The sequence below is a fragment of the Apostichopus japonicus genome, chromosome 7 (assembly GCF_037975245.1).
Source record: "Apostichopus japonicus isolate 1M-3 chromosome 7, ASM3797524v1, whole genome shotgun sequence".
NCBI classification, from domain to species: Eukaryota; Metazoa; Echinodermata; class Holothuroidea; order Aspidochirotida; family Stichopodidae; genus Apostichopus; species Apostichopus japonicus.
The window spans coordinates 21,875,545-21,901,960 of record NC_092567.1 but is presented as its reverse complement, the minus strand read 5'-3'; the positions used below and the strand labels follow the sequence as shown (position 1 = coordinate 21,901,960).

The 26,416-nt window shown below is 38.8% G+C and overlaps 1 protein-coding gene across 1 annotated transcript in view; it reads left to right on the top strand.

Annotated features, from left to right (window-relative positions):
* The window catches only part of LOC139969743 (low-density lipoprotein receptor-related protein 4-like), an 85,012-nt gene that overhangs the window by 38,445 nt on the left and 20,151 nt on the right, over positions 1-26,416 (top strand). The window contains exons 2-20 of the mRNA XM_071974957.1: positions 7,013-7,174; positions 7,667-7,783; positions 8,565-8,684; positions 9,657-9,770; positions 10,194-10,319; positions 10,607-10,720; positions 11,223-11,339; positions 11,959-12,087; positions 12,602-12,739; positions 13,813-13,938; positions 14,458-14,688; positions 16,887-17,043; positions 17,212-17,429; positions 17,921-18,097; positions 18,881-18,997; positions 19,770-19,981; positions 20,524-20,711; positions 24,816-25,017; positions 25,796-25,982. Coding sequence (XP_071831058.1) covers positions 7,013-7,174; positions 7,667-7,783; positions 8,565-8,684; positions 9,657-9,770; positions 10,194-10,319; positions 10,607-10,720; positions 11,223-11,339; positions 11,959-12,087; positions 12,602-12,739; positions 13,813-13,938; positions 14,458-14,688; positions 16,887-17,043; positions 17,212-17,429; positions 17,921-18,097; positions 18,881-18,997; positions 19,770-19,981; positions 20,524-20,711; positions 24,816-25,017; positions 25,796-25,982 — 2,952 coding nt within the window. The remainder of the gene's footprint in view (positions 1-7,012; positions 7,175-7,666; positions 7,784-8,564; positions 8,685-9,656; positions 9,771-10,193; positions 10,320-10,606; positions 10,721-11,222; positions 11,340-11,958; positions 12,088-12,601; positions 12,740-13,812; positions 13,939-14,457; positions 14,689-16,886; positions 17,044-17,211; positions 17,430-17,920; positions 18,098-18,880; positions 18,998-19,769; positions 19,982-20,523; positions 20,712-24,815; positions 25,018-25,795; positions 25,983-26,416) is intronic.

Sequence of the window (26,416 nt, the reverse complement as noted above, 5' to 3'; positions counted from 1 at the left end):
ATGGGTCTCCGTACTCCAATTAAGTAACTACGTTTGGAAACGATTTCAAATTCCCAGTATAAACGATCGAGTTGAGGTACGGTGTGATGTGAAGGCAGTATACTCCTTTAACCTGTTTATGCATTACTCAGAGCTGGATGGGTATGGCCCATTGCCAAGGATTCATAGTAGTAGTAGTTCATTATAATAATAATAATGATAATAATAGGATGTTTTGGAAAATCTCATCAGTCCAGGCCAGTCAAAAATTTGGAGCTATTTCAAATTACTTAACTTTGTTCATAGACCGGCGTCATACAGATTCGTTTTATGGGGTGTTTTAACCGTTAACTTCGTACCACATGTTCACCCCGAGATGAGACGGGCAAGAGGAGTACGTATATAGTTGCATATTCACACTCAAACATGAACAGATTGAGTTTTGTCCAATATTTTCGGGTATTTTTGAGTAGCATTCTGAAAAAGGAAGAGAATGAGGTTTTGTTGGAAATTTGTGACGATATTGTTGGGGATATTTTTGTAAATGCAGTTTAAATTGTAATTACCCCATCTTAACCTCCTTCTTTAATCTCTCCTCTCCCTTTATAGCCCTCTCTAATTACCTCCTCCCTTATCCAGACACCCCCCCTCCCCTTTCCTAAGTGATCGTGGTAGTTTTACCTGCAACCTTTGTTCAGATTGATCAACATTATTTTTCCAAGTTTCCAAAGCAGTATGATTGATCGTCAAACTCCTTTGTTTAACCTTCGAGATGTTTGTCCTTACTATCAGATTGCTGGTCTATCATTTTCAATCAGCCCTTCCAATATAGTCATTTTCAACCGTTAAGTACCAAATGTTAAATATAAGGGTTGTTTGTTCATGAAATGTTAGGTAAAGACAGCTGTGTTTAATAGCTGTGTTGGTATGTACAACTTGTCAAAGATTCATTGGAGGGTATCCAGTGGATCATGTAGGTATGTATGTGTGTCTGTATGGGTGTCTGTATGTATGTAATTACAAAGGTGTAGACCAGCCGAATTGATGATCAAGGAACAAAGCTTTTGTTTTTGGTTACAATGCCCACTGCTCAGTAACCTAAAGTTGCAATCTTGCTGGAGCGTGTCTGTGTGTGTATGTATAAGGGGTGTGTTTGTGTGTCTGTATGTGATGGCCAGTTTGTAAGCACAATATCTCAAGAAGTACAAGTTGAGTCAATGTCATGCTTGGTAGGTAGATGCCCCATAATATGTAGATGTGCCCAGTTGTTTGCGGTTCCCATCTCTTGCATATTGATGACTGGGCGGGCCTTAACGTAAAATTCTTATAAATGGCAGTATCTCTTCAACCGTGTGTCCCATTTAGTTCATACTTGGGTATGGTGATGTCAGTTGATGATAGGTACATGGCCGTATAATCAAGAATTCATTCTCATTATTATTCATGAATGGGTGTGGCTAGAGTGTTAAATCACAGTGAAAAGCTTGTAAACACGACCTCTCAAGACCAACAGTTGAATTGATGCCATATTGGGTAGGTAGATGCCCTATCCATGTTTAGATGTGCCCGATTGTTTGTGATTCCGTTTCATGAATATTAATGATTGGGTGGGGTCTTAGCATAAAATTCTTAAAATGTCTATATCTCTTCAACAGTTTGTCCGATTTAGTTTGTAGTCACTTTGTACTTGGTATGGTGATGTAGCTACATAGGAAGTAGATGCTCTTTGCAGCAACAACTTTGACCTCATTAATATTCATGAGTTGGTGGGGCTTAATGAGAAATAGCAAAAAAAAAGCTTGTAAACACGATATCTCATCAACCACAAGTTGAATCAACGTCATACTTGGTAAATCTATGCCCCATGATTGAAATTAGTATCTAGAGGTCAAAAGAGGTCAACAGGTGTCGGGGGGGGGGGGGGGAACCTTTTAAACGTGATAACTCCAAAATTAAAGCTACAATAAATCTGTCAATTCTCAAATAGTATGATTTTCTTTTGATGAACATAGTTTGCTCAATTTCATTTCAGTTAAGTTTTGTGAAGGGTGTCTATCTAGGTCTTTAACAGAACATACAGTCTTCCAGGAAAGTAGGAGGAAAGTTGATATATAGTATTGCACTCCAGTGGCCATTGTCCAGTTTCACCTCAGAGCTTTAAGAGGTCAACAGGTTATCTCAAATGGTGGAAAAATTTTCTCAAGGGGTCAAAAGGTTATCTCACTTGACTATTTGTTTTGTGATTTATACTAGATGACTTGTAAGTTGCCAAAATATCTTCCTCTGTGCATGTAAACAATTTCTTTATAGGCTCTCTGTCAATGATAACAAATCTTAAAGGGATTCACATAATAGGGAAAAGGAATAAAAATTCTATATGTAAAATCCTTAGCAGTGAATTAAATGGTTGCTGCTTTCTCAACATGATAACTGATTCCTTTTACCTTCCTTTGTATGTTGTCGCATTAGTCAATAGATCTAGATAATCCTCTTCATTTTGGTGTGCACAAGTTCATGTATCTTAACATGTATGGCTTAATTACCACACTATGAATATGTTTAGACATCAAAACCACTAAACGTTTTGGTTTTCTGGTCTCTAGTTTATTCGTTCACCTGTTTTAATTTTGTTTATGGAAGTGGGGTGGGGTGGAGTTGGATGGTAGGTTAAAATGGTGCAGAATATTATCATTTACTGACATCAACTTTCAATTCATTATAACCTCTGTCCAGTTTCTTTTCTAGGAACCTGATGCACAAAAAATGAGGAGAGAAGGATGGCAGAGGGTCGGGGGGTGGGGGGGTGACATCCTCTGTGAACTTCCATACAATTGTGCAGGGTGATTAACTTTAGTTCATGATTCCACTTGCGCGGTTTCGCCAAATTAAAAAAATGTATAATGAAACACAACTTGACTGAGGTAAATGTATATAATTAATTCGGCTTGAAAAATTCAAACCCGGACCTCCCGCTCTGTACGCGGACACCCTTACCACTAGGCTATGGATGCTGATAGTATGTCCAGAGGTTTGAAACCGGAAAGGAAGGTCGTAATTCCACTGTAGGCGTTTGTCACCTGTATCGAACAATACTAGTTCTGTTTTATATATAACCATACACGTTTAAATCCATAAATATTTGAAATTATTGTACATGCACTTTCATGCTTGTCTCTGTGTCCACTGCATCTCTTCTCCTTTGGGATCGATAGGGTATGTGTTACATGTCTCTCACAGGGAGAAGTATTAATTAATACCATAATTAAAATTTGACAGTCACCCCCCCAGGAGATTAATAAATATTGGCCGGTCCTGTATGGATTGTCCAATCTGATTGTCTTTGTTGGCTGAAAGAACCTGTACTGAATTTACCTTACACACTGTAAATCAGCTACGTTAATACAGTAACAATGGAGTTTGTTGGGGAGTCATTGGAGGGGAGGTCAATGGAGGGTGGGGGGGCAGGGGGAGAGAGAAGGGATTGGGGTGGGATAGGAGGTAAAAGATCTATGTGCTAATTATTTATCATAGATTGAGTTGAGACTGTAAACTTAAAAAGCAACTCTTGCACATTTTGTCAACAATTAACCATACCCATTGAGTATTCAGACAAGTGTACCCCTTCAGAGTGTAAACTGGGGCCTACATTTTCAAATGTCACTAATAAATACTCCTCTTTTTGACATGTAGAGCTATCTATCATGGATAGACAATGAGGCACAGATGAGTTATATTGGCTGTTTAGTTTTGGCATCAGAAAACGTGATTGATTGACTGCTCTTACATGCATAGCTTTCCTTAAGGATCTAAGGGACTGTTTGGCATGGTACTTTTTGGTAGAGGGGATATCCATCACCGTGTATCCCCTTCTCTTATTTATATTTACCCTCGTTAACAATAGACACCACTGTTTGTATCTTGTACGCAAATATCGATTACTTTTAAATACACAATTTATTCCTTTATTGTTATAATTTGTTACAAGTTGCGAAGCAGCATGCTGGGAGTTTCGTTTCACAACATCTTTCCTTTAACATCTGTAAACCATTTTGATGGTGGTTCCCCTCTGTTGCCATCTCTTTGGTTTCTGCACAAAAGTAAATTTCACGCCATATTAAAAAAGAAAAGGAAATTGAATCGGCTTAAAACTTCCCTACAGTAACTGCTAGCTCTGTATATAGTCGAGCAGTAACCATCCCGAAGATCGGTTTGTTGTTTGCTCTCTCGCTCATGGTCATAATTCTTCCCAGACTGTCAAGAGATAGTGATATATTGCTAATGACAAGGAAATGTTGCTAGGTTGTTAATTACTCTGAAGTCCTTTACCAGTTATACTGACACACATCTCCCCTAGAGACACCTGGAATAGGGGGTTGCCAGATCAGAAAGAGTTATGTCATATCAACACAAAAAAAAAAAAAATTATTAACTGCTTTGTTTAATACCAGTACCAACTTAACCTCCAGCCTAAAAATGAATCATTATCTAGTCTATATAGATTTGGTCTCCTAGGCTGCTCCTGTTTCAGAGATGCAAGCATGTACATTAATAAAATTGCCAAAATATTTTACCCATATGGTATGGATATGCAGTACTGGCAGGACTATATTGCATGGTTCTTTTGTTTGTGGGTATACAGTGAACAGATGTTCTTCTATTTACGATGACGAGGTTTGGCAAGAAAAGTTGATTTCATGAATCAACTAATGACCTGTTAAGTGTCAAAAGCAGGACCTGAAATTAATGGGGGGGTGTACATCAGGGGCCTGGAGAACGTCAGGATGGATTCTTTGGGATACCCTGGGTGTAAATAATTACTTAATTAGGGGGTCATTACTGAGCCTGTTACTAAGCAGCGCCAAAACTTACAGCCAAACAAAACACCTTTCCAAAACATTCCACTCTGTTTCTTTGTTTGGCAGACCTACACCACCGTAAACAAATGTGTCTGGTTCTAAGATGTGTGTGGTATGTGGTGTATATTGTTGGCAAAAGCTTTGATCACATTAGGTTGTTAAGGAGATCTGATATCGCAATGGTGATCAAAACTTAAATGTATAGTGAACTTTGTGGTACTTTGGATCACACAATGCAATCCTTAATCTCTCTTTTGGTGAGGATCATGACCCCACAAGTTGGAACAAGAAATTTACTTCGCTCCTCGCTTACCTGTCTCCCCACAACCTTAGCACCTCGTTCTACCATGCCTAGAATCTCCTGGAAATATTTTTAACCTGGTAACCCGACCCCATAAGTTGGATCAAGAAATACATGTAGTGTGGATGCACATGGATCACGAGAGATCACTGGTATAGTAAAAATCCATGAGACAATATTTAAGCTACTCCATTTTATTTATTGAATTATTTTTCCGCATGGCAGCCTTAAACTTCCTTCATCTGTTCCACATTTTGCCTTGGTTATGACATCTGCGGGGGTTTGTCCTTCCTGTTGAAATCATAACCACCTGATTTAGAAAGGAAAAAACAAATATATATATATATTCTTGAATATTGCTTTTTAGATATTACATCACCTATTTCTCTCTGACCTCATTAGTAAACTACTCAAGCGCAAAGAGAGAGTTACAAAAATTGGTATCCAATGTTAAAAAATATGGTTTGAATATTCCAGATGATATATGAAGGGAAATTGTTTTGCACAGGAAGCATGAAACTTTGAAGTATTGACTCACATGGATTTCCTAAGTTTTGTTTCTCTGTGAGTTTCCTGTACAAAACAATTAAGACTATTATAGTACTAGCATATTTTTTGGCAACTATTTAGCTATGAAGATATGTTATGGATTGTACTGAATGAGCCTATTACTTTCATCTTTGCCCATATGAGGTTTTAGAAAGTTTTATTTTCCAATATATCAATAAATTTTCAAATATGACACAAGTTACTGTTTACAACTTTTTCAACATTCATTGCTCCTTGTACCTATGGTTAACACTTGTACTCACTTGTAGCCTTGTAGGAGATGGGTGGCAGGAGTTGGATACAAGGAGGTGGGGTGGGGGAGGGGGATTACAGAGAGAACAGGAGGGATATATGTGACAATGTCTCCATCCCAAGTATTTTCTTTGGAAGGAGACATATATGGTAGAGTTGAATAGGAAGGTCAGGTGCTAACAAATTCTCTTTGAACTATTTTCTTTTAACTATTAAAGGAGTTCCGGAGCAGTCTTGATTTCCTTTTGCCTTGATACCCTACACCTCCCACTCCCCAACACCCACTCCCCTCCCCCTATCTGATTCTCTCAAACATATTTATACAGTATTTAGAATATAATGAAAGTGAAATGTACATGTTTGGTAGATTATGAAAAGTTGATAACTTTTGAATTTACTCTAGATAGCAGAAGGGTGAAAGGGCAAAAGTTGTATATTTATGAAGGTAACATTCTGCCACTGAGTTTGTAGCTCATAGAACTGCTAGGATGCAAAACCACATTTTTACAGTTTAGTCATGTGGCAACAAACAGGCAGCTGACAAAACAGTTTTTTTTTTGCTGTCCATCGTTTGTTCTTTTACAGGTTTATTTCTCTAGCAAACTGTAACCATGGGTTTTAGGGAATTTTTGGGTAACAAGAGCATATGTGTAGGCATGTCTCTGAGGGAAGTTAAATTTCAACATTTTGCAAGACCATTTATTTGGTAGAGTATATAGCCAAGATGTTCAACAATAAAAGAGAAGAGATTGCAATATATTAAGCAATGAAACATGTACTTGTAGGTAATCAACATAAACAAACTGGTACCATATGGCGTTATATGACAGTTTTACTAATAACCAGATGTGATCGGTGACATTCAAAGAAAAGTGTGAATGTGAGAATACAGATTTTAGGGTACAAATGAAGATTTTGGTTTGCAATTTAAATCCCTGTTTTACGATTTCTTTCAACTTATCCCGAAAGTTGAAACTTACCGCTTTGATACGTTCGAGGTTGTTTCAGCTCCTGTATTCTGGCCTATACATAATAAACTTTCAATATTTCTCTTTCTTTTTCCTTTTCTGTATAGTTGTTTTTGCCAAGGGTGCTCCTCCCGAAGAACAATGCCAGTGTCAGTCACACCAGTTTGCCTGTCCGGTACAGGTCCCCGGCGAGTGCCTCTGCATCCCATCCAAATGGAGGTGTGACCAAGACGACGATTGCGGGGATAACGCAGACGAAGAAGGATGCGGTAAGCGTTTTGGAAATTGTTGGAAATTGTCAAACAGGGTGATAGAAGAAAGGTGATGAAGTTCCTCACATCTGGAGACATCTGTATTTCGACTGCGTTTCTTTGCTCACCTGGATCCTCATAACATTAGCGCTCTTGATCCACAGTGTTATTTTACACTCGTGAGAGGTATCGTTCAGTGTAGGGGAGTCAGGGGTTAGGAAAATGGTAAAACATGCTGTATTGGGCTTAGATGAAATATAAGCATTTAACCAGGCCTATAGTTTGTGTCAAGAGTGCAGAGTACAACAAAGCAAGCATGTAACTTATGATTGCCCTCACACCTTTTCCCCAAGACCTGACCACCTACGTTTTTTTTAAAACAAATTTTTAATGACAGTTGTATCTCTTACATACATTGTAACAGCACCACTACAGTAGTCGACGGTAAACTGTTAACCTTGTTTATACATACTATCATACAACAGACTAGTCACATTTCTTTGTTCTCAGACCTTCCCCCTTGTAAAGCCAATGAGTTTGTCTGCAGCAATGGGAAATGTCTCCGCCAGGAATGGGTCTGTGATGGGGACAACGATTGCGGAGACGGCTCAGATGAATTGAGATGTGGTAAGATTGGACTTGAATTAAAATTTCTTAAAATGTTAAAATTTATTAAATTTATTGAATTAAAATTTATTGAATTAAAATTTATGGAATTAAAATTTATAATAACGTTAAAATTTATAAAAAAAAGTAGACTAGAGTGTGTGGGTGGGATGGGGTTGGGGAGGTGGGGGGTGGGTGGGTCGTAGCTCGGTACCTCTCATGGCAACTAAGAACTAGGAAAATGGGAAAAGGTACCAAGCACCTCAGTATATAACCTCGCTATTGTACTTTTGACAATACGTTCCTGCAAAACCTCTCCAAGGAAAAGGTCTTGTGTATGAGGAAATGTCATGAGGGTCTGTAACTAACTTTAATTGTCTTTCCATCTACGGTTTGCTGCTAAAAATGAGTTCATTAGAAGTGCAAATTGCATACAGAGAAATGACAGACATTCTTTGCATATCGAACTTAACTCTCTATTTCGTGAAACTACTAGGTTACTTTAGAAACAAAGCAATAACACCAAAATTCAGAATTAATGTGTATAGAAATAGCTTTATTTATCGTGCTGCTATTTATTTACAAAATGGTAATCTGGATAATTGATTGTAGACAGCTGCACTTGTACGTTTGTATATTTTTTTTTGGTTTTTTTTGTACACTAACATTTAAAATTAATATTTTCTTATTACATTCTGACTTTTGATGGCCTGTTTATAAATATTTATATTTATACTGGAAATAAATAAAAAATAAAATAAAATAAAACATATGATGCATTGTCTCTTTCATCTCAACACAGTGGCTCAGAATTGTTCGTTAGAGAATGATAAATTTCAGTGTCACAACGGTAACTGCATCCGATCCTCGTGGGCGTGTGATGGAGACGATGACTGTATGGACGGCTCCGATGAAATATGTGGTAAGCTGCTAAGTCCATCGTGCTTATAATTTTGAGAAAAATGCAAAGGAAAGCAGTTCCCTAATTGCATAATTGTTTTAAGTAAGGAAGGCATTCTCAAACTTATACTAAAAACAAACTATAACATTTTCTCCTGTTGGAAATTTCAAAAATCAAGTTTTTGTGCTACATTTGTCAGTAATGCATTACTGCCCCTCCCGTTTTCCATTCTCGGCTTCTCTTACCCTTTGATCCATTCCACTCCCCTTTCCCTTTAATCCCCTCTCTCTTTCCCATTTCATACCTTCCCCTGGCATTTGCCTCCCTCCCCCCCCCCCCCTTGCCTGCAAGGTGAAAATATGTTCAACTGTGCTCAAAAGATAAAATCTTGGTCTCCATATCTGAGAGCTTAAAAACCGAGGCAAGAAAATGTTAGTATCTGTCAATATTGTTCATGTGACATCCCTCAAGGGATGGGATGGTTATAAGTATCTAGAATGTATCTAAACTCTGTGCTGAATAATTTAGATGATTTCATTCACATCGGAAGAAGCCTTGTCGCTGTTTTTGTGAGTCAATACTGTAGTATAAAGTCATCTCGACTGATGCAGGTGTGACAAATGTTGGCAACTACTGGCCAAAACCATAATATTATCCCACCATAGCTCAGACAAATAACACCAGTTCCCACCTCATATCGATTTCAAAGATTATTTTTGACCATGACACAACATGCCACTTGGCAAGATGTGGAACATTCTTTGTCCCATTCTGTGTCATGTATTTACTTCACTCCTCGCTTACCTGTCTCCTCACAACCTTAGCATCCTCTTTCAATTGTGCCTAGAATGTCCTGATAACCTTTTAACACTGTGCGCCCTCTATGACCGACCCTTCCGGTCAGTGCCCTCCCTTCTCATTCTACCATCCAAAGTGCCTGTATCACATGTTTCTCAAGTAAATGTTGACATGTTTCATGTTTTCCTGTTACAGATGGGACTTGTCGACCTTCAGAGTATGCCTGCCTGGAAGGGGGATGTATCGACAGTGTCTGGAAATGTGACGGGGACAGGGATTGTATGGACGGGTCTGATGAAGTAGATTGTGGTGAGTTGATGAAATGTATGGGGCGCATATCGTGGGGGAAGAAATTGGGAAGGGGGGGGAACAGGAGGGTGGAGAGATTGGGAAATGGTGCAGTTACTGAAAACATGATTGGAAAGAGGGAGGTGGGAGGAGGGGGGGGGGATGCGAGGGAGGAGAGAAATTGGGAGATATGAAATGGTGCTGAAAACATGATTGGAAAGAGGGAGGTTGGGGGGGGGGGGGGAAGAGGAGGATGGGGATTTTGAAAGTTGTATTTCAAGTTGTTCCATAGTCTTAAGATTATAAATCACTTTCCCTTTTTATATTCTGACAGTTGAACACTAAGGTGTTCGTTTGTTATATCTTTATATTGTGATTTTCTTTTTTGCATCTTATGCACATGGTATATGAATTATATCTTCTTTTTTTTTGTCATGACATCAGATTTTGATACACCTGTTTGCCCCCACGAGCAGTTCCTTTGTTCATCTGGGGAATGCATATTCATGCATTACTATTGCGACGGTGAAGAAGATTGCCAGGATGGAAGCGATGAACTCGAATGTCTTGGTAAGTGTCTCACTGCTTGATTCACTTTTTACTCTGATAGTGATTTTGAAAACTTCTTGCAATTTGTAGCATGCATATTGGAGGGAGAGGGGGGGGGGGGAAGGGGGTAGAGATAGTTAAGTCCTTTACGTAGAAAGTAGGCTAGGCTATAGGTATAACCATAATGAAAGTCTGGTAGGACAAGTGTTGACCTGTTTGTCTTTAAACCAACTTTTTTTGGCGAATTTACACATATGCTGTGATCACAATTCGAGGAATTAGCAATGCTTTTTCTTTCTCATTGGCAGAGCGATGCCAAGCTGATGAAATTTCTTGTACTAGTGATGATACCTGCATCAATGCGATGTGGCGTTGCGATGGCGACCAGGATTGTGACGACTTGTCTGATGAATTGGGCTGTGGTAAGATTTCTTCCTTGTCTTAGATTTAAAAGAGGTATACTTTTTTGGGTCTGCTTACCAAAGGAAAATGAATTCATGTGAGTTAACAGCCTTCCTGTTTTTCTAGTGTCCTTCATATGTTAACCTTCCTACTGTAATGTTAGTTTGTATTAATCTTGTACAAACATATGAGAAATATTTTTTGAAATTGGAATTGAAACTTGAAATTGAAAAAAAAAATTGAAAATTGATATTTGAAATTGAAACTTGAAATTGAAAAAATTGTGTAATGGTGGTTGCTTGTATTTGTGGGTTTGTGATACCTTGGGTTGTCATCATGATAACTCCAGAAATGGATATGCCATTGGAAGAACTTCATTTCTTGGTATGTGGATCATAGAAAGTGGGCAACTTTATTTGAATGTCAAAAAAATAGAGTGAATCAGTAGGGTTATATGAATTTAGAAAGTCTTTAATATTTTGTAGATTTTTATTAATTTTCTTTTATTCTTATCACTGACAGGTAACATAACATGCATCGGAAATCAGTTCCAGTGTTCGTCCGGTCGTTGTATCACCCAGGCCTGGAAGTGCGATGGCGAGGAAGACTGTGCCGATGGCTCAGATGAAGTCGACTGTGGTAGGTTGTGGTTAGGTTCGATATAAACCAGGGGTTGACTTGTAGTACCGGGAGTACAACAGCATGATTTAGGAGTGCAAGCAGAATTCCCTTAATATTCCTGCTCCTAGCTATTAGACCACTGCAGTAGTATCATGGCCATGGAAGGCACTTAAAGGGAGTGGAGACTTGCGCACTAAGAAACGTCTCATGCCGGCAATCTGACCTAGTTTCGAATGAGGTGTAACAGAAGTGTTAGACACCACCTTCGATCCCAGAAAATACACACACCCCTTGCTACCGTCGGTAATTAGACACTAGTGTTCATGTCAGTACATACAGCTGCGGTGAATACCCACAACACAGTGTACATAGCAGTGATGGACATCTCAGGTCTAGATAAAGATAACAAGGTATCATGTTTCATTACTGTCTGCATTTTGTAGCGACAAGAAGAAAAACTTCACTTGCAAGCAACGGAAAGTTAACTTGTTTCAGAGGGCGACACGCTGTTTGGGGCGAGTCTTCAATGCCTTTAAGCCGCACAGATTTTATAAATCTGTCCCATACACACTTTTGAGTACTTTCACGGAAGCTCGAGCTTTGTTTTTGTTTTTGTTCATTTTGATGAATTTAACAGAAGAATCTTACTGTGCCAAGGACCAGTTTCAGTGCGCCACCAACAACGACTGTATCGGTGCTCACAAAGTATGCAACAGATATATAGACTGCCCGGATGGCAGTGATGAATTGCCACACTATAATTGCAGTAAGTAATACCCGATTGAATCAATTCTAGCCGAGCAGTTTTTTGGAATTGAAATTTTGACTGAGAAGAACAAAGAGGTGGTGGGGGGGGGGGTTTGGTTGATGAAGGCTAGGGTAAGGGTGTAAAGAGGGGGATCTTACTTACCCTAAGCCCTCATGTTCAGAATTAACAAGAAAACAACCACAACTGTTACTGTTTCAAAACTTTGTAATACTTCTATCTTGGTTGAAAAAAAAATAATTATAAAAGTTTAGACAATTTTACAAAAAAATAAAATTCATTCACAGCTGTAATGACAAAATTTGATTTCTCTTCTAGTTTTCTTCAAGGGGAATTTACACAGCAAACTGTCAATGTCTTCTCCCATGTATATTTTATTCATTTATCTATTTGACAATTAATCTGTTCACACTTCTACTGGTCTTAACCCAGTGTGTTGTTGACTCATTCGACTCTACAGTATGTCTCATATTCACGACGACACATATTTTTTGTTTTCTTTTTATTTCTCAAGACTCAGACGATTTTGAAATATCCAGCTGTGCAGATGACAATGGTAGATGCGAGCAGTCTTGCACCAACCTAGGCCCTGGGGTCAGGTGCAGCTGTCTTCATGGTTATCAACTAGCACCAAATGGCAAGAATTGTCTCGGTGAGCTTAGTTAATGTAGATTAGAGCTAAACCTGCCATCCTTCACCCCCCCCCCCTCTTCCTACATCACCCTGAAGGAGTAAAGGTAGAGATTTCAAGGACAAAAACGAAAGAACCTGGAGACCGTTGCTCGACACCTGAAGATTTTACAAAACATCCTTCACATAGAAAAGCACAGCTCCATGTTAATTCGCTTCTCTTTTTGTCTATGTGAATTTTGAGATCCCATCATCAGACTAATCATAAATCGTTATGTCTCATCAGACAGTTCAATCTTTGGAGGCACAGAGGGGGGGGGGGCACAGCACTTAATTAGTGGGCCACAGTGTTTATTTGTGAATGCTGTCCTGGGGGATGGGTCTAAGAAATTCAAGAAATTTTTTATTAATTAAGGGTCCTTAGATGCAATCTGGTGCTATATTTTGCAACTTTATGTTCAGTAATTTTTGGGCTTAGTCTGTCCGATATTTATGTTTTTAATTGAGGCAGATAAAGTTTTTGTTTCAATATTCCTTTTAACACTACAAATCGCATCTGGGGGGGGGAAACACTTTTTATTTGGAGAGCAAGTCCCCCCCCTCCTCAGGACACCCTTAAGTGATACCACTGAAACTGTTAGAGCTGGCATGTACTTAAAGCTGTCTTTTCCATTCTTGGAAAAAATTGTCTGCATCCTTCTGAAAAACTTAAATGTAACATTTGATTCATAATTCGACATTACACGGTCAGACGATATGGTGACTGTTACTCCTTGCAGGGGAGTTGTATTTAGAAACATTTTCATGTGCATGTTACATGAAGAACTTGTTTCATTTTCGAACCTCATATCAAATTCAGTTTTTCATTTTGATGGACTATTATACTAACATATTTTTTTTTAGGGATTTTCTTAGCTGTTTTTGGAGGGTTTTCTATCCCAAGCATCTAATAAGGTAAAGATGATGGGTTGAAATCTGCCTTTGATAATAGTTGGTGATGCTTTTATATATCATCAGTAGCATCATCAGTAGTATCATCAATAGCATTGCTTATCATGACCATAAACATATTTCTCATACCTCTCTCTCTTTAAGATCTCAATGAATGCGATGTAGAAGGTAGGTGTAGCCAAACATGTCACAATGTACCCGGTGGTTTCCGGTGTTCGTGCGTGCAGGGATACGAGCTTCGACCTGACGGTATCACCTGTAAGGCTTTGGGTAAGTCGAAAGAAAACTATAAGAACTTAAGTTTTTTTTTTTTGATATTTGTGTTACATTAACTGCAACGGTTCTAGTTTAAAGCGGTTCAGTGTGTTGAAGAGAAGCTAGTATAATGTACTTAACATATTTGTTATATTTAGTTGTGGCATTGCATATTTGTCACATTATCTGGTAGGAATATGTTATAGCCGTTTAGTCACTTTCGAGAACAGCTTATCTGTTATGGAATAGCATAACTGATATATGACATATGTATAGTGGTGTTGTAAATGGGTACCATAGTGTACACAGTCACCATAGCATTTTATAATCGACCAAATTCAGATCCTTCAAAACTGCTAAAAAAACATGTGAACATGTGAACACCTAACACTTATTCCTTTGAGTTGGAGGGCAACTAACATTATGCATTAAGTAAATGTGTTTTAACAAATTATAGTACTCTTTAAAAGCTGAATGGTGATTGACAGAGAGACTGCATTGTTTTTCATCCTCTCCCCCCTTCCCCCCCAACAGGTCCAGAGCCGTACCTGCTCTTTGCCAATCGGATCGACATTCTTCGACTCCAGCCAGATCAGCCCGCTTACACCAGGATTCTGGACAATTTGGAGAACGCGATCGCTCTCGACTACCACATAGAACATCAGTTGCTTTTCTGGTCCGATGTGACACTGGATAGTATCATGAGAGGGTATCTCAACGGAACAGAAGTTATGAATGTCATATCTAGTGGATTGGATAGTCCAGGTTAGTGAAGACTGGGATATTGAGATATATAGTTTTTAGTGTTTAGTGGGACAATTAATTTTGACAGTCCAGGTTAGCACAAACTTGGACCCGTGCAATAATTTACGCTGAGGTATTGAGTATTCACAGCGCGTACTCCCTCAGCTCATATAACCTATGCAACCAAAAAACGTTCGAAAATCACGAAAAATGAAACGTTCAATGGACAAGAAGCAGTTCAAACGTGCAGGATGTTGAACAGATGAAATAGAATTACAAAAACAACGATAATAGTATACGAAGTGATTGAAATCTTAAGCTTTATTAAGAGCAATGAAAGATCGATACTTGCGCAAAAGGCCGGCAATTACGGAGAGGGAGATGGCCACACTCACATACAGACAATTGCCAGATGCTAGAGCGAGGTTAATACCGTAATGCATAGGTTATATGAGGTGAGTACGTCGCTCGTTAATTCACAAACCAGCTAAGGTTTGGGGAATCAGTGGGTCCAGAATCGCATTGCAAAGTGATTTGCTAATGCTGCAGAGATGTTTAACAGTCTTTGTACAAAGGGAACGTAGTACCTTATCAGACACAACATTTCAGAAACTCTGCTACACAAACGTTGAACACTAAATTATTTCTTGCGTACCTGTGTGGGTAATTGACACTGAGGTATTGAGATGGGGGTATTAGTGGGTCATGTTGTATCTATTTAATAGGACAGACTGGGGTAGGGCCAAACTTGTACCTGTGCAGATATTTTTCACTGGGGGGGGGGGCAGTCTGGGGTAGAGTTTAAGAGGGTCATGCCCTATCTGGTTAATTGGATGTTCCAGGTAAGTCCAAAGAGGTAACTGTGCCGATAATTTCCATTGAGGTATTGAGATGGGGTATAAAGTGGGACATTTCATGTCAAATATCCAAATTAAGAAACAAAATTTATACTACAGGAAAACTTGCTTAAACAGACCTTTAAGAAGACCAAAGAATGGTACAATGTCTATATGATGTAAAATATTTGCTGCACATTTACTTGAGATTGTTGCACACTACTCTATCAAGATTGTTGAAATGGAATGGAGCAACCAACCTATCCACCACATCCATATCCAATATCAGGACTCTTTGTACAAACAAATTCAAACTTGTTGTTCTATTTTCATAATGGAATGCAAGAGCCTCACTTAACAGTCCTAATCATGACCATACTTATAACCAACCCAATTGGCTGTGTAATTGTCCTTCTTCCCCTGGAATGATGAAAATATTTTAAGTGGATCAGAAGGTTCCCTAACCAATTGAAGTATTTGTGTCAGGATTTGTAAACACTTAGGCATTCTCTGCTGCGGGCAGGTGATCCCTGTTTTATCTATTCCACTGGTTAATGTTTGATAATTTATGGCTCTAAAATATTTTTAATTTTTTTTTTATAAGACTCAAGTCACAATTAATCAAAAAAAAATTCAAAGATAAACACTGCATTTGGTGAACTGTAATTTTCTTTGGGAATTGAGCCAGAACAACTGCGTACATTGGGTTGGATTAATGGGTTTGTTTTTAACATGAATCATCCCCCGAGGATTTATGACAACTTGAACCTAATCACAAATGTGATGTCACAATTTATGGTAGATAAGGGGGTTGCTTACCAATGAATATAAAATATGAGTAGGAAAGGCTCGTAGATCACGTGTTACAAAGTGCAAGACCCTTGGCGTGCAGGAAAGGCAATAGTGTGATGGCATCGTGTGTCTTTGCCTTGTTCAAAGTCTTTCTTCTGGGACAGGTTCCTTGTTGATGGTTCAATTTATATATATATATATATATATATATATATATATATATATGATATTGAAGCTGAGGGAGACGAAGGCAGGGGAGGGGGGGGGGTTGATGGGAGTGGAAGGAGAGGGGAGGGGACGAAATAGGAGGGGGAAAGTAAGGGAGACAGGTGACCTTTTGGGACGAAGAGAGGCATAAAATAATTGTTTTGTTGATATGTTCTGGTGAAACAGAAATGGGATTGACCAGAATGGGTAACGCTATTGGAATTCACCAATTCCATTTTCCCTTCCTTCTTCTCCAGACCACTCCCTTCCTCACCCTACCAGCTGGCTCTCTCTCTCTCTTTATGGTCGTTCATACGTTCAATCATTTTCCCGCAATACATGTAATTAATTGCCGTTGTTAACTTGTTTTTATTTTTGGTTCAGGTGGCATTGCCGTGGACTGGTTGGGTGATAAGTTATACTGGGCCGACTCTGGCACGTCCCGGATCGAAGTAGCCAAGCTTGACGGTCGAGACAGATCCGTTTTAGTCTGGGAGAACTTGGATAAGCCTAGAGCATTGTCTCTATATCCAGCTACTGGGTAAGTAGTCTCCCCCTGCTCCCCTCCTCCACTCCATCCCTCCTCCCCCACTTCATCTTCCTTCCCTTCCTAGACCATCCTAGCCGTTTGGAAAAGCTTTTCATCGTGGATAATTTGCACCCCAAATTTTGTCATTGTTAGAAACGTCTTAACAATTTTTATTTGCAGGACAATGTTCTGGACGGACTGGGGCAGTCAGCCCAAGATCGAGTCTTCGGCGATGGACGGGAGTTCCAGGAACGTAATCGCAGATACCAATCTGTTTTGGCCGAACGGTCTGGTGATAGACTACGCCACGGATAAACTCTTCTGGGCCGACGCCAAGCACCATATGATAGAGAGTGCCGAATTGGACGGCAGAGGAAGAAAGATCGTAATCAACCAAGGTATGAACGAGACACGAAAATGTGTCAAAGTAAATCATTGATGGTTCTTCGAAATTTTCCCACGTTTGGTCATTCTTAGTACAATCAATGGTACCATGGATACATCACCGATAAAGAATAACACAAAGATACAAGGCAAAGTTAATCTTTCAATGGATATCCTGTTAGCCGAAAGACAAAGTTACACCAAAGTTACACCTAAGTGTTACATTGTCTGCAGATGGAATATCCCTTTATACACTGTGCCAACTATTCTTTGGTTGATGACTAGAATCTTACAAATCTATAAATAGCAAAAGAAGAAGAAACAATTTATTCAATATTAATTAATTGTTTCAAACTTCTTTGCTTTGTTTTGGACATGATGATCGATCATCTAGCTATGAGATATCCTATATGACAACATTGTTGTGTATTTTTGTTTTGTAACGATTCCCCCCCCCCCACCCCCTTCTTAATTTTGATCTAAACTATTCCATCTTTTCCATCAGGTCTTCCTCACCCATTCGCCATTACTCTCTTTGAGGATGAGATCTACTGGACAGATTGGCACACAAAGAGTATCAATGCAGCCAACAAGTTCCATGGCAACAATATCACCACCATACAAACTCAGCTTCATTATCCAATGGACATTCACTCTTTTCATCCGATCAGACAACCGTCTGGTAGGTTGAACCATTTCAGATTCTTCGAAGGAAGTGTTATGAAATATGTTATTTATTGGTGCACTGTAGCTTGTTGTGTTATGTTATGCAAAGACCTAAGAAATATATGCATTGTAAGTTTAAATATTTAGTAAGATTTATTAGTTATTGCGTATTGTTTATTTATTTATTTATTTATTCATTCATTAATTTATTTATTTTATTTTATACATATTCATACATTCATGCATATTAATATGTACATATATATGCATATGTAGTGGACACTAGCAAAGTATCAAAACATTTATAGGAGATACCGAAACTTATGTGTTAAGTATGGTAGGATTCTTGTGTTATGTATGGTAGGATTCTTGTTGTGTTAACTGCACACCTGTCAGGAATGCTTTTGATAATTGTGTTCACCTCCAACACTTTACTCTGGACTTGAAATTGCTACTAAATTACATATGAACAGCCTTGTATGACTTTGTTGCATTAGTATCATTAACATTAGATGATTAGGTTCAGAGAATGTCAGTTTACTTTGTGTGGTAGGTTAATAGCTGTGTATCTCTTACCTAGCATTATATCCTACAATACTTACATACCATACGTAGATAAGCCTAGCCTACTCTGCTATGGGAAAAACCTCAGGCTGAAATTGCTACTCCTTCAATGGATACAGGTACTAAAGAGCAATTATGAAATTGCTTCCAAGATCAAGTGATATGTTTGATAAGGTTGGAACAAGATAAGACACAGAGTAATACATATCTCTGCTTGGTTTTAATATCTTTACAGGCACTAATCGATGTAGACAGAATAAATGCAGTCATCTATGCCTCCCCAATAAGCAGTCGTACAGCTGTGCCTGTCCAACCGGCCTGAGGAAACTTGATGCCTCCACATGTCAAGATGGTAAATGATTTTTCGTAGTCATGTGCTTGTTTATAAGAGGGGTGGCCAAAAGAGAACTGTCAGAATATTCTGTTGTGCTTGAGACATCTCTCTTCTTTATATGTCCAGATTTTCCTGGACATGTCTTCGTTTATTTCTGTCTCACCTGATCGTCAGGGATTGCTGAATTTGAAGATTGAAAAATAAAAATAAAATTGGATCTATAGATAGTTATGAAAAAGCTAATCATTTTGATAATTTTGTGAATCCTGAAAAAGTATTTATGATGTCAACTTTTTGCAAATAAAGAAAAAAAGGTAGGTCAGAACAAAAATCTCATGAAGGATGACCAAAGCAGTGGCACAACATTAGTTGTGGAGGGGGGGGGGGGAATTGTCATCATTGCTGTGTCCAGTAGGTATGTCCCTCTCATTTTAAGGACTTGTATTCATCTAGTAGGAACTATGAAAGTAAAGAAGTTATGATAATTTTGTAGCGACACCAAGTAACACTACAAAGCTAACTACTGATACAACCTAGACTCTGCTTTGTTGGTTCTCCTCTTGTCCTCAACCATCACTTTTGACATATGAGAGTGGTGAGGCAAACCCCCATCTTCTTTCCTCCCCCCCATCTCCCCACCCCTCCCCTCAGATGTGTCACTGGGAATTTGATCAAGTGTAGTTGTCCATTTCTCTGTCATATCAAGAGATAGAATGAATCATTGATCTGAGGATTAAAATAAAAAATGTTGACGACTTCCCCCCCCCTCCGCCCCTTTCCTCCTCAACAGACATCGACAGCTTCTTGGTTTTTACGAGGGAGAGCGATATCCGCCGTGTGTCATTCGACACAAACAACTATTTGGACGTGGTCATCCCGTTGGAGAAGGTCAAGGTAGCCATTGGTCTCGACTGGGACGATAGAGAAGGCGGATATATTTATTGGTCGGACGCCGCTTTCGACACGATCTCTCGAGCAAAGTGGGATGGATCCCTGCAAGAGGTGAGATGAAAAAACAGCGTGGGAGGTCCAAGATGATGACAAGATAGTGGGGAAGAATGGTTGAAGGGAAGGGTGTGGTGGTGGGGGAGGGGGGGAGGGGGAAAGAGAGGTTTTAGGAAGGTTGCGAATGTTTATCAAATGGAATGAAGTGCATATGATGTAAATATAGCAGCAATATTAATCAATGTATGTATAGAAAATAAAGTAATTTGAAAGTTACATTTTGCATTGAATTTGACATCCTCATAGCAGTGTGGTTCCAAGCGATGACTCGAGTCACTAGATTAACTAAATTAAGTGATTACATTAACTTTTGTCAAGTGGCATTCAGGGTGTAATATCAACAATTACCCGAAAAATTTAAAAAACAAAGAATTTCATAGGTGAAGGTGGACCTCCCAGACATATTAATACTTTATCAAACCCTGTTGTGATCATGTCTGTCATTCTTAATTGCACGAGAAAAGTCTTTCTATCATGTTGTCTCCTGGGGAGTTTGCATGCATGTTTTTCATAATTTTTTGTTTTTCATCGTTCTACAGATCTTGATAGCTGATAATCTTAAAAGCGCCGATGGACTGGCCCTCGACTGGGTCAACGATAAATTGTACTGGACGGAGGCGGACTTGAACCGAATCGAGGTAGCAAACCTGGACGGGACCATGAGATCTCTTCTCATATGGGACGACATCGATAAACCGAGGGACATCATCGTTAACCCTCTCGCCAAGTCAGTGTGATTTCATTCCCCCTCTATCCTAAAATCTGTTTATCAGTTTATACGTTGAAAATAGTTTCATGTCGTTTGGTACCATAGCTTATAGTTTCTGTCAACGACTGGTTGCTTTTTTGGAAAGCAACATGTATTTTATTAGCTGCTTTCAAGGACTCAAATATGAACTAGCATTGCGGTTGTAATCAGAGTCATACACCCACCGTGATTCTCTCGCGACCTTTAAAGCATACAACTGTGCGTTGAAATCATAGATTATGTTAGCCAGATAATTCTTAGTTTTAAACGATGTCAAGTCTAAGATTATGTCAGGTGCAAGACAGAGAAACCTACCCATCAAGAATGTGATTTCAGAATAACCATTTGAAAAATGCACTCTCATCCAATCCTTGATTTTCTTGGCTTATTTCCTTTGAAACATTTACCAGTTGAGATATATCTGTCTGATTTTTGGTTCCTTGCTTTAGCAAAAGGAACCTATGTAGTCAGGTTGGCGTGTGTGTGTGTGTGTGTATGTGTGTGTGTATGTGTGTGTGTATGTGTGTCTGTGTGTGTGTCTGTGACACTTGCTTGGGTACGCTCTATCTCAATAAGGGAATGTTGGATTGAGGCCAAACTTGGACTATAGATCCGCCATATGGAGAAGGTGTGCCCTATTGTTTTTGGTGCCCACAAAGGTTACCAAAGGTCAGTTATGGTCCAAAAACCGAACAAATTAAAACTGCAATAACTCCCAGTGCCATTGTGCGACAAGGTTGATATTTTGGGACAAGTTGTGAACTGGTTAGGGGAACATTTTCAAACTTAAGGGTCATGTGATCCGAGGTCACCAAAGGTCAGTTAATGATAAAAAACTAGTATTTTTGCGATAACTTGAGAACGAATTGTCCGTTAGGGTTGGGAGTTGCCTCAATGTAATCCATATGTCGACCCGCATCTGGGTGACCCTTGACCTCAATTTGACCTCTGGTGACCTTTTCGTGTTTTTGGGATTTTTACAGTTTCGATGCTATTTTCAGATGTCAAAGGTACCTTCTGATCATAAATGTCAATAGGTTGACCCCGTGTGACCTTTATGTGCGAAGTTATATGGGGTCAAAGTTTTTCGGTCGGAGTTAGGATGGTTGTACAGACTTTTCGTTTTGTTTTTTGGAATCAGGAGATTAAACTACATCTGAAACCAAGGTCAAAAGGTCAAAGGTCACATTAGAAAAAATGTGCTTATTTTGGGAGGAAATGAGCAAAAAAGAAAATGTTTGGTTTTGATGCTAGATTTGGATATCAAAGGTACCTTCCGATCAAAAATGTCAATTGGTTGACACCCGTGTGACCTTCGTGTGCGAAGTTATACGAGGTCAAAGTTAATTTTCACACTTTTAATGCAACAACTCCCAGTTCCAAGGTGTGACATGGTTGATATTTTTGGACAAGTTGCAAATGGTATAGGGGAATATTTTCAAACTTACCGGTCATGTGATCCGAGGTCACCAAAGGTCAATTAATGTCAAAAAACTAGTATTTTGGGGGTAGAAAATGGGCAAAGAATAAAATGTCTGAATTTTTATAGTTTGATGCTCTAATTTAGGTCTCATCAATCAAAAATGTCAATAAGTTGACCCAAGGTGACCTTTGTATGTTAAGTTATATGAGGTCAAAGTTAATTTTCAGACATTTAGTGTAATAACTCCCAGTGCCAAGGTGTTACACAGTTGATATTTTGAGACAAGTTGCAAATGGTATAGGGGAATATTTTCAAACTTAACGGTCATGTGATCCGAGGTCACCAAAGGTCAATTAATGATAAAAAACTAGTATTTTTTGCGATAACTTGAGAACAAATTGTCCGTTAGGGTTGGGAGTTGCTTCAATGTAATCCAATTGTCGACCCGCATCTGGGTGACCCTTGACCTCAATTTGACCTCTGGTGACCTTTTTAGTGTTTTGTGGATTTTTACAGTTTCGATGCTATTTTCAGATGTTAAAGGTAACTTCTGATCATAAATGTCAATGGGTTGACCCCCGTGTGACCTTCGTGTGCGAAGTTATATGAGGTCAAAGTTAATTTTCAGACATTTAATGCAATAACTCCCAGTTCCAAGGTGTGACAAGGTTGATATTTTTGGAGTAGTTGCAAATGGTATAGGGGAATATTTTCAAACTTAACGGTCATGTGATACAAGGTCACCAAAGGTCAATTAATGATAAAAAACTAGTATTTTTGCGATAACTTGAGAACAAATTGTCCGTTAGGGTTGGGAGTTGCTTCAATGAAGTCCAATTGTCGACCCGCATCTGGGTGACCCTTGACCTCAATTTGACCTCTGGTGACCTTTTCGTGTTTTGTGGATTTTTTACAGTTTCGATGCTATTTTCAGATGTCAAAGGTACCTTCTGATCATAAATGTCAATAGGTTGACCCCTGTGTGACCTTCGTGTGCGAAGTTATATGAGGTCAAAGTTAATTTTCAGACATTTAATGCAATAACTCCCAGTTCCAAGGTGTGACAAGGTTGATATTTTTGGAGTAGTTGCAAATGGTATAGAGGGATATTTTCAAACTTAACGGTGATGTGATACAAGGTCACCAAAGGTCAATTAATGATAAAAAACTAGTATTTTTGCGATAACTTGAGAACAAATTGTCCGTTAGGGTTGGGAGTTGCTTCAATGAAGTCCAATTGTCGACCCGCATCTGGGTGACCCTTGACCTCAATTTGACCTCTGGTGACCTTTTCGTGTTTTGTGGAATTTTTACAGTTTCGATGCTATTTTCAGATGTCAAAGGTACCTTCTGATCATAAATGTCAATAGGTTGACCCTTGTGTGACCTTCGTGTGCGAAGTTATATCAGGTCAAAGTTAATTTTCAGACATTTAATGCAATAACTCCCAGTTCCAAGGTGTGACAAGGTTGATATTTTTGGAGTAGTTGCAAATGGTATAGAGGAATATTTTCAAACTTAACGGTCATGTGATACAAGGTCACCAAAGGTCAATTAATGATAAAAAACTAGTATTTTTGCGACAACTTGAGAACAAATTGTCTGTTAGGGTTGGGAGTTGCTCCAATGTAATCCAATTGTTGACCCGCATCTGGGTGACCCTTGACCTCAATTTGACCTCTGGTGACCTATTCGTGTTTTGTGGATTTTTACAGTTTCGATGCTATTTTCAGATGTTAAAGGTAACTTCTGATCATAAATGTCAATAGGTTGACCCCCATTTGACCTGCGTGTGCGAAGTTATTTGAGGTCAAAGTTAATTTTCACACATTTAATGCAATAACTCCCAGTGCCAAGGTGTGACAAAGTTGATTCTTTTGGACAAGTTGCAAATGGTATAGGGGAATATTTTCAAACTTAACGGTCATGTGATCCAAGGTCACCAAAGGTCAGCTAATGTTAAAAAAGTAGTATTATGGGGGGAGAAAATGGGCAAAGAAAAAATGTTTGAATTTTTACAGTCATGCTCTATTTAGGTCTCACCGATCAAAAATGTCAATTGGTTGACGTCCGGGTGACCTTTGTGTGTAAAGTTACATACAAGTTCAAAAGTTAGTTTTTTGACATTTAATGCAATTAAATCTCAATGCCAAGGTGTGACATGGTTGATATTTTGGGACAAGTTGTGAATGGGGTGGTGGAACATTTTGAAACTTCAAGGTCATGTCATCTGAGGTCACCATTGTTATCATATCTGTTGACACGCTTGTAGGTCTCTTATATTTCTTACATTTTCGACGCCATATTTAGATATCAAAAGTGCCTTTTGATATAAAATCCGATCACATTTTGTGATCACAAAAGTGTTGGCTATAGTGTTGGTTACTTTATGGGAACATGTAGGACAATTACTTGGACTATTTCAGCCCAATCTTGCTTGATAATATGATGTGTATTGTCATATACCCCAAGCAAGGAACCACAGTGCCCTTGGGCTCTTGTTATTCGTTTACTACTAAAGTTTAAGTTTTGTCCCTTTATTGCTACAGGTAATTCAGTAAAAAAAAGAAAAAATATTACTATACCCGACAAAAAAAATTTCTCCATTAGTAGTGCTTCTATTCACTGTCAATTATTTTGCCGTTGAATTTTGACTGCAGGGTGATGTATTGGACAGACTGGGGGCAGCATCCCAAAATAGAAAAGGCCGGAATGGACGGAAGTGAGCGGGTAGCCATCATAACCCAGAACCTGGAATGGCCCAACGGATTGGCTATAGACTACGACTCACAGCGACTCTATTGGACGGATGGTAGATTAGGGGTCATTAATTATTCACAACTGGATGGAACTCGAATAAGAGTGAGTGGTGATGTTAATCAATTTCTTCATCAATTTTGGTTGAAATCTGGTATTAATTTCAAACAATTTATAAAGAGGAAGTTAGGAGTTAAAATTGAGAAGAGGGAATAAACGTAGTGGCAAATTAAGAAAGTAAGGTCAGAGTTAGTTAGAAAAAAAATTGTGCAAAAAGACATCAAATCAGCAAAACTTAACACAATAGAAAGATTATAACAAAGGATCTAACACTCCAAATTTGTTCAATTGAGCAGCTCTGTATATCAATGAGTGTTTTTTTATATATATTTTTTTAAAGAAAAGGTAGTCTAAAACTTGGTGTTATTGCAGGATTTCTTAAAGTGAACATTAAATTATTGCACACAGCAGTTATCTCAGAACAGAGGGGGGGGGGTGGCCACTACAGTTCCTTAAGAAATGCTCACAAATGCTTCTTTTAAATGCTTCCAACTGACTCCATCAAGTTTAGATTTAATTTTAATATGTATCTGTCACTCTCACACACAAAAATAAAATATAAAAAAATTGTACTTCTGGAAATGCTTGACAAGTTACTGTTTGTGTTATTTAGATAACCTTGCTGTTTGTTGATGTTAAAGTTAGGAAGTTGTCAACCTTCACAGCTGAATTTTTTTAAATTGCAAATTAATTTTTTCATGCAAAAAGGAGACAAACATCATTATCTCTTGCAATAAGCACTGGCAAATGAAGAATTCATAAGATCAGTTTTAGCATAAATTTTAATTTTTCTCTCAACTTTCACCTTTTCATCTTTGGCCAGACTCTAATAAGTGGTTTGAGTCACCCCTTCGGACTGACCGTGGATGATACTTACGCCTACTGGACGGACTGGAACAATTTCAACATCAAACGGGTCAACAAGAAGACCGGCCGGGGACCGGAGGTCATCGTCGACGGGCTGGAGAGGTTGATGGACGTGAAGATATTCAGCAGAGACAGACCCGCAGGTGATTATGAGAGAAAGAGAGAAAGAGTAATTTGTCATCTTGTGATGGATTGTGAGAATAAATCAACAACGAGAAAAAACTGAGAGGAAATCATGAAATATGGGAACAGAAGTAAACATCTGAATCTGCAACAAGTACAAAGCAGACAGACATCTGAACAATTAATAGTGCGGCACAGCGACTGTTTTTTGGTTAACGACCGATGTCAATTTATTGTTTCCCTGTGATTGGTTAATGTTTGTTGGAACTAGTCCCATTTAGTGTCCCTGGCTTAGACCTGGCAATGCGACTGTAAGCTTGCAAATTCTTATCCAGTCTCGGTCTTTAGGCACACACAAACCTGGCGAATTGCCATGTTTACGTCCACATTACGAGTCGAGTCGAGCCAGATCATGTTCAGTCGAACGTTCGTGTGGCTGGCTGAAGGGAAGGTT